The 13398-nt window shown below is 36.6% G+C and overlaps 4 protein-coding genes across 5 annotated transcripts; 3 read left to right on the top strand and 1 right to left on the bottom strand.

Annotated features, from left to right (window-relative positions):
• The first annotated feature begins 283 nt into the window (after nucleotides 1–283).
• LOC141717668 (uncharacterized) lies at nucleotides 284–2793 on the top strand. Of its 2 annotated transcripts, none has more exons than XM_074519840.1 (4): nucleotides 284–383; nucleotides 694–876; nucleotides 1188–1345; nucleotides 2329–2792. In XM_074519840.1, the coding sequence occupies exons 2-4, from the start codon at nucleotides 711–713 to the stop codon at nucleotides 2434–2436; spliced, it is 432 nt and encodes a 143-aa protein (XP_074375941.1). In that variant the 5' UTR covers nucleotides 284–383; nucleotides 694–710; the 3' UTR covers nucleotides 2437–2792. The 2 variants fall into 2 exon arrangements, with proteins under 2 accessions (XP_074375941.1, XP_074375942.1); XM_074519841.1 differs by lacking the exon at nucleotides 284–383 and adding an exon at nucleotides 415–521 and having other exon boundaries at nucleotides 2329–2793.
• A 493-nt stretch (nucleotides 2794–3286) lies between these two features.
• Nucleotides 3287–8581, top strand: LOC141717666 (protease Do-like 9). Its single transcript, XM_074519839.1, has 9 exons — nucleotides 3287–3902; nucleotides 4672–4871; nucleotides 4954–5134; nucleotides 5834–6025; nucleotides 6289–6521; nucleotides 7420–7521; nucleotides 7623–7673; nucleotides 7768–7872; nucleotides 7949–8581. The coding sequence occupies exons 1-9, from the start codon at nucleotides 3389–3391 to the stop codon at nucleotides 8042–8044; spliced, it is 1674 nt and encodes a 557-aa protein (XP_074375940.1). The 5' UTR covers nucleotides 3287–3388; the 3' UTR covers nucleotides 8045–8581.
• A 1025-nt stretch (nucleotides 8582–9606) lies between these two features.
• Nucleotides 9607–12063, top strand: LOC141716641 (inactive leucine-rich repeat receptor-like serine/threonine-protein kinase At1g60630). Its single transcript, XM_074518832.1, has 2 exons — nucleotides 9607–11007; nucleotides 11327–12063. The coding sequence occupies exons 1-2, from the start codon at nucleotides 9729–9731 to the stop codon at nucleotides 11887–11889; spliced, it is 1842 nt and encodes a 613-aa protein (XP_074374933.1). The 5' UTR covers nucleotides 9607–9728; the 3' UTR covers nucleotides 11890–12063.
• A 317-nt stretch (nucleotides 12064–12380) lies between these two features.
• LOC141718280 (uncharacterized) lies at nucleotides 12381–12884 on the bottom strand. The gene has a single exon (XM_074520665.1). The coding sequence runs from the start codon at nucleotides 12882–12884 to the stop codon at nucleotides 12381–12383; it is 504 nt and encodes a 167-aa protein (XP_074376766.1).
• Between the last annotated feature and the right edge of the window lie 514 nt (nucleotides 12885–13398).

Raw genomic sequence — 13398 nt, 5'->3', positions numbered from 1 at the left:
GGATTCGAAACGTTATGCCTTAAACTCAAACTGGACCCGAAAATAGTTCGAGTTTAAAAATCAAATCAGAGATCCAAAATATTCAAGTTCATTAAAATTTGACTGGATCGATACAAATCGGATATCAATCGGTTCGATACAAATTAACATCCCTAAGCTCGTAATTTTCTTTTGTGAGGTCACGAGTTTGATTATGACGCGGCTAGAGCTTGGAAGCTGGATTGGACCGTAAAAATTGATAAAGTGAACCGGGCTTATATTTGGGCCTGAACTGGATCGGTACTTTTAACATACAGTACAATAACATAAAAATACATTTCGAAGTCTTTAACTCATGTCTGTTCTACAACTGAACCAGTTCGAACTGAATACATCTTCCGCAGGTTAGTACTTGTTCCTTAATCCTTACCATCATTTTTACATACATTATACATCATTATACAATCTACGTGTTCGTATTTGTATATGTGTCTTTAACTTCTCTTTCTCTCTTGTTAATGTTTCAATTACATGCTTCCAAGGTTAATTCAATCGACACCCTAACTTTAATGTTTTTCTTAATTATTGTTTATGTCCCACATAAGCAATTGCAAAATTTAAAATGAAAGCATTTTTTACAACTGTCGTGATTTTTGTTATAGCTTTGTAGTTTATTCATGAATTGTTTCTTTAACTTGGCTGATTTTTATTCAGTGATCTGGTGAGCTATCATGTTTTTGGCAAGAATATTTGGGAGGACACTTTGCACTGCTGCTAAATCCGAAAGTTCAGCTGCGGCAGCTGCTGCTGCTTCTACGGCTAGGATGGGGCATAACCCGCTTGAGGAGTTTTTTGAGACTGATAGAAGCCCGGACCAGGACAAGCCTGTTGTCTATGGTAGATTTTGTTCACTCTCTTTCTTTGGCTCCTTAGTAGTATTGTAGTTGGATTTTATTGTTATCTATTAGTAAGTCGTTAATATCATATTGTTGCAAGTTAATAGAGAGATCAGACGATGTTAACACAGAAAATCCAATTGCATCTTGAATAAATGATATTTGTAAACGTAATTTGATATGTCCAACATTGTATGAATCTCTGTTTGCGTATTTTAACTACCCGTATTTTTGAATAGCCAAGTCCTTTTACACCTTAATTTCTTTGTTGTATATGATTGAGTCATTGAGTTGGTTAGAATTTTGATTCAGGTCGGAGTTGGAAGGCTTCCGAACTACGTTTAAAGTCTTGGGATGATCTTCACAAACTATGGTATGTTTTGCTGAAGGAGAAAAACATGTTGATGACTCAGCGTCAGATGCTTAATTCACAGAATTTACGGTTTCCCAATCCAGAACGTATTCCCAAGGTACTATGATGCTTTAAATAAATTATTATTTAGTAACGAACTATGCTAGAAGTATCCTGTAAATTGCGAGTTGTAGGACATAACTGTCTAGCTTCACGGCTTCAACCCACTGCATGAGGAAGTGAATTGAAGTAGCTGTTGTTTGGCTTTTTGATAGAGATGAATGTATTGTTTTGACTACTAAAGGAAGCTAAATGAGTTTCATCAATGCAAAATTGAATCTTCTTTTCTAGCTATTCAGTTTGACAGGTAGAGTTTTTGATGAATTATTTAGCCTTATTAAGGTCAATATTCATGATTCGGTTAGCTCGTATCAGTTTCATTCAGTCTATAATAGCTGTAAAACATAAACTTTATGATTAAATCATCCAGTTTAACCCTCATTCAATCCTGCCTAGATGTTACTAAACCCCCCTCTATATGTTGCTTATGAAATCAAGTTCATTGTTCATTCTGTGTGTGTAGTTATCATATATTTCGTAAATGAATCATGTGCTGACTTGTAATCACAGATCGTGCTTTGTTCTGGGTTACATGGTTCATTTACATAGGGGGCAGGCATGATGTAGGGAAACTTTACCCAACTCAACCCATTTCTTGTTTGGAACTCACCACTGTAATCATTTACTGCAACTTCCATTACTAGTTTACCACGTGTATCTGCAACGTTGCTTGAAGTGGCTGATTATGACTTTAAGAGTACCATTGAAAAAAAACAAAAAAAAATTACTTGTGTTTCTTTGTTTTTATACTTGTCTCACTCTCAGCTTGTTCTCTTGTTGAATGCTTGTTTCTAATCTAATTATTTTTGCTTTCGGAATATCAAGACATTGAGAGTTTTACACAGTTCTCTCACAAAATGGGACAACTTACATATATCAAAACCCCCCTCATGTAGTCATTTACTCTATGTTTCCCCTTGAAAGAAATTGTCCTTGAAAGATTACAGCATGTCATTAAATTTTGATCTTGTTCTATCGCAGGTAAGGAAGTCCATGTGTCGGATCAAGCATGTACTAACTGAGAGAGCGATTGAAGATCCAGATCCGAGGAGATCTTCTGAAATGAAAAGGCTAATAAATGCTCTGTGATCAGCTCTATGTAGTCACTCTGATGTTTTTGTTGTCAGTGTTGCTAGTTGCTACCATTATCTTCATGCGGAAGAAGCAGTTTTTTTGGAACCTTCAAGAATCATTTGTACCGTTATTACTGGACAACTTACAGCTTGTGAATCAAAGATTTAAGTTTGGCCGGGAGATTTGGTATAACAATTTTCTATTTCTACAACAACAGATGAATGACAGATAAAAATGATGAAATTCAAATTCATATTAGAGCTAATAGTTGTATAATCAATTTTCTTATCATCTGACTAAAATCATAATCTTGTACCTTTGTGTAAACATACTCAACAAGATTTATCAATTGTCATAATAATTCTTGATATTTGTCAAGTATTTTTTTTGAGGGAACATTTGTCAAGCATTGTTAAAAACTATTTGCAAAATACACTTAAACGAGCTATCATATACAATTAATATTAAAAATATTAATATTAAAATTTCTAGGTAAAATTTTTCTTTAAGAAAACATATTGATTTAGTTCTATAATTTGGTCACTTTCCAATTTACATTAAGGATTTTTTGAAAAATACCTATATTGCAGAAAATATTTTTAAAAATACTAATATGTAACTTTATATACAACATTTGGAACCTTATATATAACTTCGAGCAATCAATCTCATATGCAACTTTAACGGTATTTTTTAAAAGAGCAGTGCTAAAGGTAAAAAATAACTCCTGAAATAGTAGGAGTAACTATTTTGAAACATAGTTATTTTTGATAAATTCCATTTACAATAATCAAGATTTTACAAACAAACGAACGACGTCGTATTGTTCCCCGCCCTAACCTTGCTTGTTGCTCCTGCAATCTCTTACACAACACAACACAACACAACACAACACAACACAACACATTCTCATTTCTCACACACAAAGAATCAAACACTTAACACACCTCCTAAAGAACCAAACAAAATGGGTCCGGGCCGGAAACGCAAAACCCAATCCCCTAAAACCCTAGATCCTCAAAACGACACCGTTTTCCCCATCAACAAAATCGAACCAATCCATCCCACCACCGCCACCAACAACCACCCAATTCGCCGGCGCGGCCGTCCGCGTAACCCCCCACAACCCCAAACCTCCGAGCCCACTCAACTCTCCTCTCCAAAACGACAATTAATTGACTCAAACGGCAATGGAGCAGTTCACAACAATTTAACTGAGTGGGACAATGTGTCGAAAGTTGTTCCGTCAATGGAAGCGGTGGTTAAGGTGTTTTGCGTGCACACTGATCCTAATTTCTCGCTTCCGTGGCAGCGAAAGAGGCAGTTTAGTTCTAGTAGTAGTGGGTTTGTTATTGGTGGGAGGAGAGTTTTGACGAATGCGCATTCTGTTGAGCATCATACGCAGGTTAAGTTGAAGAAACGCGGCTCGGATACTAAGTATTTAGCTACCGTGCTTGCTATTGGGACTGAATGCGATATCGGTGAGAAATGAGGATGATGTTAAGTTTGTGTACATTTTGTTATGTTTCGGTTTGCTTGATATAAACTGTTTCGGTTTGCTTGATATAAACTGCGATTGTTAAAGGATTAATTGTATTTGTGTATTGATGAATGCCGATAATAATAGTAATCCATAATATTACATTCTACTATTTTGTGTGGAGCTAATTTAGAATAGTTTGTTTTACTATTTCAATTTTGACTGTATAATACTCCCTCAGTCCCACGGGATTGTTTACGTTACTTTTCGGTACGCTTTTCAATGCTCGTTTAAAGTATACTTCCATAATTTTTTTTTAAAAAAAAATCTGAAAAAAAGTTTCATGTTTAAACTTTTATTCAAAAAAACAAAATAAAAAAACATTATGAAACTATACTTTATTGAAGTCTCGAAATACGTGCAAACAGTGCATGTAAACTATCCAGCGGGACGGAGGGAGTATATTTTTGATCTTACGATTCACTATTTGGTATGAGGCAACTAGGTTTTGGTGATTGTGTTTAGGATGTGTATTTTGTTTTTCAGTCAGTTTTGCCAGTGGCATACAATTACATAATCCATTGGCAGCTTCATAATGAATGGAATCTGTTTTCGAACCCGGAGCGGTTTGCATAATGCTTTTTAGAAACTTACATATATTCATGTGTGTGCGGTATTGGTTATGCGAGTTAGTGTCAAAGATGAATGCGAGTCTGTGTGTTGATGGTTTTTTTATATTTATGATGTTGAGGTTATAAGTTATGTTGCAGCTATGCTTACCGTGGCTGATGATGAGTTCTGGGAAGGGGTGTCGCCGGTGGAATTTGGGGATTTACCTACACTTCAAGATGCAGTGACAGTTGTGGGTTACCCAATTGGTGGAGATACGATATCTGTTACAAGTGGAGTGGTTTCACGCATAGAGATTTTATCATATGCGCATGTGTCCACTGAGCTTCTTGGACTGCAGGTAGATATTTTATTTTTATTTTAAATGTGTACAGATATTTGATTGCATCTGGAATTAGACTCACAACTCAAACTGTTAACAGATTGATGCAGCTATCAACTCTGGGAATTCTGGTGGACCTGCCTTCAATGACAGGGGTTTGTGTGTGGGTATTGCTTTTCAATCCCTTAAACATGAAGATGCTGAGAATATAGGATATGTCATTCCAACACCAGTCATCAGGCACTTCATCCAAGATTATGAGAAAAATGGAGGATATACTGGTATGTTCTGAAAACTCACTAATCAGATTATTTTAAAATGGCTTACAGTCCATCTATTCATGTGTTAGTATATTAGTACCAGTAAGCAATACTTACTCCCTCCGTCCCACCCACTAGTATACATATGGGGCGTGGCACGGAGGTTAAGAAAAAGTGTAATTTAAGTAAGAAAAGGGGATAAAGTGGTGGGACCGATTAATATGTAATGTATGAAGTGAGTGCAGTGGATGTGAGTGGATAGTACTTATTTTTATATTATAAAACTTTATTATTTTTGGAATGTATACAATTGAGAGAGACGTCCCAAAAAGGAAACTATATACAATTGAACGGGACGGAGGGAAGAATAACTTAGTCAGATGCACATCCCTACTTCTACGCTGTAATGCATGTAATTACATTTTAAGTATCCTAACTTCTACATTGTGAAAATAACCGACACTGTGCGACTGCAATGCGCTGTTATCCGACTGTATTTTGAACTTGTTTGCAGTGTGCTGTTATCTGATGTGTAGTTTGAACTTGTTAGTAATTTGTAAGTTTTGTGAGTAGCTTTGTTTTAGTTGCAAATTTTTTTGTTTAGATATATATTAACAGTTTAGCTTCTTGTCTTCTAAAATGTTCTGTTTGTTATTTATTTTATTCTGCTCACCTCCTTCTGCAGTTTGTTACTTCTAACTTCAATGTTTGTTAAACCAGGCTTCCCTCTTCTTGGGATTGAATGGCAGAAGATGGAAAATCCAGATCTGCGCATGTCAGTAGGGATGAAATCTAATCAAAAGGGTGTTCGAATAAAAAGAATTGATCCGACTGCACCAGCATTTCAGGTTTTAAAGCCATCAGATATCATACTAAGTTTTGATGGGGTTGATATTGCTAATGATGGGACAGGTAGGAGCTTTTTCATTGCTTACTACACCGATTTGATTAATGGTTTTTAGTGCTAGTGTCTCTGTAATTTTAGGCAGTCCGAGTTTTAAGTATCTGTATTATCTTTCTAGCTGGTTCTACTTATTCGGGTAGTTGCAGAGTGTCTGCTTTCCACATAAGAGATTCCATTTTATTCAGTATAGTAGTTTTGTTTAGATAAGCACGTTTGTTTAACCCAGGGATATTATATATTTCCTACTAATTTACTTTTTTGTAATTTTCAGTTCCTTTTAGGCATGGAGAGAGAATAGGTTTTAGTTATCTCGTTTCACAGAAATATACGGGAGAATGTGCAGCAATCAAAGTTCTGCGCAACTCTGAAACACTTACATTTGATATCAAACTTGAGTCGCACAGAAAGTTGATTCCAGCTCACAACAAAGGAAGACCCCCTTCGTATTACATTATTGCAGGATTTGTTTTTACAACCGTATCAGTTCCATATCTTCGTTCTGAGGTACACAACCATCCAATACTTTCTAAACAAATATGGATATGTGTGTGTGTTTGTGGTTAGAATAGTTCAAATACCAGCTAAATCAAGGTATCACTTGCATATTTTCTTTTGAGCATTATGTTTCTTCCCTTGTAATACTGATCTAAATTTTAGAGGCACTTGAGATTATGATTAAGAAAGTAGTAGTTAAGATCTCCGTCTCTTAAGAATTATTTGAAAAGTGATTGAAACAAGAACAGGGCTTTTTACCTACTACTAGTTGTTTGTGTGCTAAATCATATTCGGTAATTTTTCTATAATTTTTTCCCTCAGGTTTAGGTAACCACTATTTAGACATATGATTAGAGGCGATAATGCTTGTTGCTTGATAGTAGTAAAAGAAGTTCTAGATGATGGCAGTAAAACAGGGAGAAACAGAATCTCAAATATTCTAGAAAATACCTCGGATGAAAGTTGAAACAGGCACAAGTTTTTAAATGGATTCTGATGCAAAGATCAGAATATGGCATCTAGATTCTGGTGTGATGACTATTCTAAGAATTTCCGAGGGTCTTGTTTTCAAATGAAAGTTCCCTTTGAATTATACAAGATTTTAGTTTGCTACACGAGGCCTCCTTCATGTTCCTTCCTTAAAAACAACTAGATAGCTGTACCTATTAGTCAGTAGTTTGTTGATTTCCAGCTCCAAAGAAATATTTCAAGGTTTACGAGCTTTAAAAACTCTAATTTGGGCGTTAATGAGTAGGTGGCTTGCCAGTTATGATGCTCCGTAGCCTCCATTGCCACTTAAAGAAAAATTGCTTTACAATTGCATAATTTACCATGTGACAGAATTATTTATGTAATGATTATAATTTTTCTGTTACCTAATAAAAACTCTTTTTGCGTGCTTACTCAGTATGGAAAGGACTATGATCTCGAAGCTCCAGTCAAGTTGTTAGACAAGCTTTTACACGAAATGCCTCAATTTCCTGATGAACAGATTGTTGTGATTTCTCAGGTTCCTTCATTGATTATTTTTTTAACCTGTGCTATTGTTGAATGTAGGTTTTATCATAATTGTAACCTTATATGTTACATTATTTTCAAATTCTTCTAAAGGTACTCGTTGCTGATATTAATATTGGATATGAGGACATTGTCAACACCCAGGTCAGTTTTAATTGACCATGCAAGTGTTATTGCCTGCGATATATTGTCTCATCTGTTTAACGCATGTTGGTTTTGCTTCATTACATACATCTAGGTTCTTGCTTTTAACGGTCAACCTGTGAAGAATCTAAAGAGCTTGGCCAGCATGGTAGAGAATTGTGATGCTGAATTTTTGAAATTCGATTTGGAATACGAGCAGGTAAGTCTTCTTCTCTCTTCCTCCTCTTCAATGCGTCTATTCCAAATATTGTTTTTTAATGTATATTATTGTGCAGATTGTTGTCCTTCAGACAAAGACAGCGAAAGCGGCGACCTTAGACATCCTAACGACACATTGTATACCCTCAGCCATGTCAGATGATCTTAAGTGACTAGGCTCCTATAACGGTGATTCCTTTCAAGATGGGGTCATATGTTTCATCCTTAACAAACCCCTTGGTCTCCAGCTCCAGCTCGAACCAGATCTAGTTCCATGTTGAGGCCGAGCCTTGGAAAAAAAGTGTTTTCTCTGGTAGTTGCTATATATAATTTGTGCTTGCAACTTTTTTTTCTTTGTCAATTTCTTTGCGCTTGCAACTTTTTTAGTAATATTATATTATTATGTCGAAATTGAGGTTGATAGAAGCTTTCAGTTTTAGATATTGCAAGTCTGGGTAATCAGGGTTGGAGCTACACCAGATATGAAATCAGTATTAAGTTTCTTGTGACTTTCCTATTTTGGACCCTTAAATCTTGTAGAGTTGTGATGATAGAAGTTCTTCCGGGCACTATGGCATGTGACACAAGTTAAATTTGTGTAGGATTAGACTGACAACTACATTTGGGAAACTACAGATTCATACTAAGGTATTTGTTTACAAGTTTCGGACTAAATCTTCTATATTAAAAGAAAAACTATTTGACCTTGATCCTTTTCTGTTTGTATATGTGCTGCTCGTGTGAAACTTCTAGGTTCCTTGTTACTACTAATAGTAAACAGAATTAGCCGGATTGGTTAGGCTAGCAAGTGGTGAAAAGGTCTTATAATAGTTTATGAACTTGTAAAAGTCTGTGTTTGAAGGACTTATTCTTCAGAAATAAGCCCTAATTTCCAGGAAAATGCTATAAAAAAGAACAGGGAGATGTATGTCTTTTTAGATGACCGACCACGATCAGCTTCCAACATTTTTAAACCGATGTAATTAGATCGGGTTATACAAACGAATCAAACCCGGCCAACCCAACCCATGAACACCATTCCGTGACTCCGGACCTTGCCTCGTATAGAAGGGAGTTGTAACCAGAACCAAAGTTATCTTGTTAACGTACATTGGACTCTATATAATAATTAAGCTCTACTTAATGAAAAATAGGGGTACAAAATTAATTTTCAAAATAATTACAAAATGACATTTGCCGGATTTTTATTGACATCCCTGCATTCACACTAACAACACCTATTAAATTATTCTAATTCTATACTGCCACATCATTCATTCCACATCATTTTGTAACAATTTTTTGTAATTTTTTTTTGCGCCTCAAAGCATTTATAAGAATTGATTTTCAAAAACTGGAGTATAACAGTACTAAGTTGGCGATTACATATTTACATTCTCATCCAACTTGATACCATCAGCAGCGCATCAATTTTGCAGGATGGTGATGTTTCACATGTCCTCCTGTTATTCTTCTTACATTATAAAATGTTATAGTGTTATTCCTTTTACTCTATAAATAATTATGAAGTAGCAAGACCATTGTATTGTTCTCTACTTCCATCACGCAGTCCAAATGTACCACTTCTTACAAATAGGAAACACCAAAAACAGTTTACCAAATTGTCTGAAATTGACAAGTTCCCCAGGCCGGCACCAACCGTTTCGATATATGTAGCTTTCCTCAGGCCGTTCAGTAGGGTCATATCAACTCTTTGCAATCATTCACTATTATAGTTTCTTCAAACATTTATCGAGTCACCTGAAACATCAACACTGTCACACGCATTATCTCCTCGATTATTTCCACCAAAGTTCTTGAAAATAATCGCAAACAGCTTCTGTTTTGAATCCCGCAATGTCATTGTTCCCTCTAGGATTAGTTTTCGTTCCGTTCCTGCTCTTCCCGATGGCCAGCTCAGAAGAACAGGATGTCATAACGGCGTTGGTGGAATTCATGGCAAAACTTTCTCCTGGCAATGTTCAAAGAGATTTGAATTTCGGATGGAATGATACTTCCAACCCCTGCACCGATAAGTGGGAAGGGGTTACTTGTGATACTAGCTTAAATTTCGTGAAAAAGATTGTTCTTGATGAGTATAATCTTACTGGAGTCCTTGATGCTGAGTCTCTTTGCCAGACTAGTACACTTCTTGTTTTGAGCCTTGTTAAAAACAATATTGCTGGAGAATTAGGAGAAGAAATATCAGGCTGCAAAAACCTGACTCACTTGTATTTAAGTGACAATCGTTTTTCGGGATCAATTCCTGATTCTGTCTCCGAGTTGAGTAATCTGAAAAGGTTTAATGTATCACATAACAACTTCACTGGAGAGTTGCCTGATATGTCAAAGGTAACTGGCTTGTTAAGTTATCTGGCTGAAAACAATCAGTTTACTGGAGGGATACCTCAACTGGAGTTTTCGAATTTAGTAGAACTCAATGTCTCTAATAACAATCTTAGTGGCCCAATTCCTGATGTTGCTGTTCGTCTCGGCAACAGAAGCTTTTTAGGTAATCCTGGATTGTGTGGAAAGCCACTTTCAAACGTATGTCCAATTGTTTCTCCCCCGCCTGGAAAGGGATCGCAATCTTCATTGAGTCAGTTTCTTATGTACTCTGGCTACGCTGTTCTTGCGTTGATTGTAGTGCTTTTCGTTGCTTTCATTATGGTCAAGAAAAGGAAATCTAAGAATAAGGTTAAGATCTCTCCAAGGGAAGTAAGGAGAGATGATAGTGATGCTACTACCACTAATTTTATGACAGGAGGAAATAGGTCCGAATTTTCACTGACATCTGCTGAAACGGGAAGTGCTGCATCATCCCTAGTTGTGGTTTCTACTCCAATGGTGAATGGGATGAAATTTGATGATCTACTTCGAGCTCCAGCAGAATTACTTGGACGAGGGAAACATGGAAGCCTCTACAAAGTCACGCCTAATGGTGGCGTGAACCTGGTTGTAAAGAGGATCAAGGACTGGCCGATTACTAAAGACGACTTCAAGAAGAAAATGCAGAGGGTTGGCCAAGTGTTACATCCAAAAGTACTCCCAATTGTTGCCTATTATTGCTCCAAGGAAGAGAAGCTCTTAGTTTATGAATATCAGCGAAATGGAAGTCTCTTCAGAATCCTTCACGGTAAATCTCTCCTTCTATACTCTTAAACTTCATCTTTCAGCCCACAATGGTTGACTCAGTTGGTTAAAGAAATATAACTATACTCTTGGTCACAAGTTCGAATCCCACGGGAGGAGAATTATGATTATGGCACATGAGTCAGAGTCTGTCACGTAAATGCGGTTTACCTTGCTTCACGTGGTTTGCAGGCTATTGCGTGAGCCCGTAGGGTTTATCCAGTGTGCACCCGAATGATAGCGACTGCGGGTTTCTTACGATAATCATACATCTAAAGTATCTACCTTAGTCCAGTATATTAATGGCTCATTTCTAATACCAGGTTTACACAATGGGCAAATGCTCAACTGGGGAAGCAGACTAAACATGGCCGCTAGCATTTCTGAGGCCCTGGCTTTCATGCACGAGGAGCTCGATGATGATGGGATAGCTCATGGCAATCTGAAATCATCCAACATCATGCTGAATGAGGATATGGAAGCATGCATTAGTGAATACGGCCTAATGGTAGTTCACAAGGAAACCAAAACAAAAGCCAACAACATACAAACTGATAGTCCTGATGTCGGTCATTCATACACCTTCAAGGATGACATCAATAGCTTGGGTGAAATTCTTCTAGAACTGCTAACAGGACAAGTAGCTCAAAATAGAGGGCCTGATTTGGCTAGATGGGTACATTCAGTAGCCAAAGAAGAATGGATGGTTCAAGTATTCGACAAGTCCCTCGCTGCAGAAGGTGCTAGTGAAGAAAGGATCGTAAATCTCTTGCAGGTCGCCTTAAAGTGCATAAATGTTTTGCCAGATGCCAGGCCAAATATGAATCAAATTGCAGACATGATCAACTCTATAAAGGAAGAAGAAGAAAGATCCATTAGCTGTTAACCTATATTTACATTTTCTCAAAACATGCTCAACACATTTCAGTTCATCATCATCTTCATCTCGCGATAAATACATATTTAGCTGTTCAATTTCAAATAATTCCGAATGAATCTCAAATTCATAGGCATTGTAATCGCAACATAATTCATTCATTTATTCATATTTCATATGCACTCATTCATACATCAAAAAATATATTCTCCATCTTACGTAAAATAAATTCTAATACATAGAAATAACACTACTTTAATCCTTCGCCATCCTTTAATCTCGCAATAAATACATATTTAGCTTGTTAAAATTTAATTCAATACAAAATAAACTCGAATTCAAGAGCATTGTAATCTTAATATAATTAAATCAATCGAATCATTTATTCATTTATTCGTATGCACTCATTTATACATCAAAAAATATATTCTCCATCTTACGCAAAACAAAATTCTAATGTGAGAGAAACAACACTACTTTTAATCCAATCCTCGCAATCTTCAAATCAAATTCTTCGCATCCTTCACATCCTCCACCGATCCTCCTTTCACCACATTAGCATATCTCGACGAGAAATTGTGAAACAAATAATCATCAACCTGATCCGAATCGCCATTCGTTCCCGGTCCTTCATCAAAATTTAGCGCATAACTCAACGGATCATACTGAAACTTCGAACTCTTACTACTCCCCAAACTACTCTTATTATTACTCCGATTAAACCGCCGAATAAACGTCTTCCACTTCGGTCCGGCGACAATCTCCGACCACTCCCGAACCTTCTTAACCGAGTTAATTCCACGAGTCCAGATTGCATCCTCACTTTCCGATGACCGGAATTTGCTCCACCACCGACTTCCGGCGGCCGGAGATGATTTTTCCGGCGAGTTCAAGTACGGTAAGCAGAAACAACAGCGCCGTTTAGCGAAGATCATCTCCGATTGTGCATCTTCTTCAACTGATTCTATATCTATAGATGAAAAATCATGGCTATTGATCGCCATTATCAACAAAACTTAGTCGTTTCGGAAAATAAATTCGTATTATTTTCCGAAACGAAGTTATTTTTCGACAAACAAACGGAGGCTTTGTTAATTTCTGTTTCGATGGAAATTATAAATAAACACAATAATGTCTGAGTCTATCCATCTGTAAATTGGTAATCGAAAATTTTAAAATGCCCAGCTGTAAGCGGAGATTTAGTTTCTTTTAACGGCTATAATAGATAAAATTTAACCTCGACCGGGAAATGCCGGTTACAGAAATGTTGATGGGCTTTGGTGGGGTTGTATGACTGGCGCTTAGGTGGCAGGGGCTTTGTTTAATTCTATTGGTACTTCTATAGTGGGGCTAGCCAGCATGATATTGATTAATATATAATAATGTTTAGGTGTCATCTTTATCAAATTATGGGGGTAAAATAGTAAATTTGTTTGCACGGTCGAACTCGAACTTCAAATTACTCGGCCCTTAACGTTCACGAGTTTTATCGAGACGGTATTATTTTTTAATAGAAAT

This window comes from Apium graveolens, chromosome 4, assembly GCF_009905375.1.
Source record: "Apium graveolens cultivar Ventura chromosome 4, ASM990537v1, whole genome shotgun sequence".
Classification (NCBI taxonomy): domain Eukaryota; kingdom Viridiplantae; phylum Streptophyta; class Magnoliopsida; order Apiales; family Apiaceae; genus Apium; species Apium graveolens.
This window is presented reverse-complemented; position numbering and strand designations above follow the sequence as displayed.

Coding starts and splice junctions, on each gene's coding strand:
- LOC141717668 (XM_074519841.1), top strand. CDS start 711: ATGTTTTTGGCAAGAATATTTGGGAGGACACTTTGCACTGCTGCTAAA. Junction 877..1,187: donor GGACAAGCCTGTTGTCTATG/GTAGATTTTGTT, acceptor ATTTTGATTCAG/GTCGGAGTTGGAAGGCTTCC. Junction 1,346..2,328: donor ATCCAGAACGTATTCCCAAG/GTACTATGATGC, acceptor GTTCTATCGCAG/GTAAGGAAGTCCATGTGTCG.
- LOC141717666 (XM_074519839.1), top strand. CDS start 3,389: ATGGGTCCGGGCCGGAAACGCAAAACCCAATCCCCTAAAACCCTAGAT. Junction 4,872..4,953: donor CTGAGCTTCTTGGACTGCAG/GTAGATATTTTA, acceptor AACTGTTAACAG/ATTGATGCAGCTATCAACTC. Junction 6,026..6,288: donor TATTGCTAATGATGGGACAG/GTAGGAGCTTTT, acceptor TGTAATTTTCAG/TTCCTTTTAGGCATGGAGAG.
- LOC141716641 (XM_074518832.1), top strand. CDS start 9,729: ATGTCATTGTTCCCTCTAGGATTAGTTTTCGTTCCGTTCCTGCTCTTC. Junction 11,008..11,326: donor TCTCTTCAGAATCCTTCACG/GTAAATCTCTCC, acceptor TTCTAATACCAG/GTTTACACAATGGGCAAATG.
- LOC141718280 (XM_074520665.1), bottom strand. CDS start 12,884: ATGGCGATCAATAGCCATGATTTTTCATCTATAGATATAGAATCAGTT.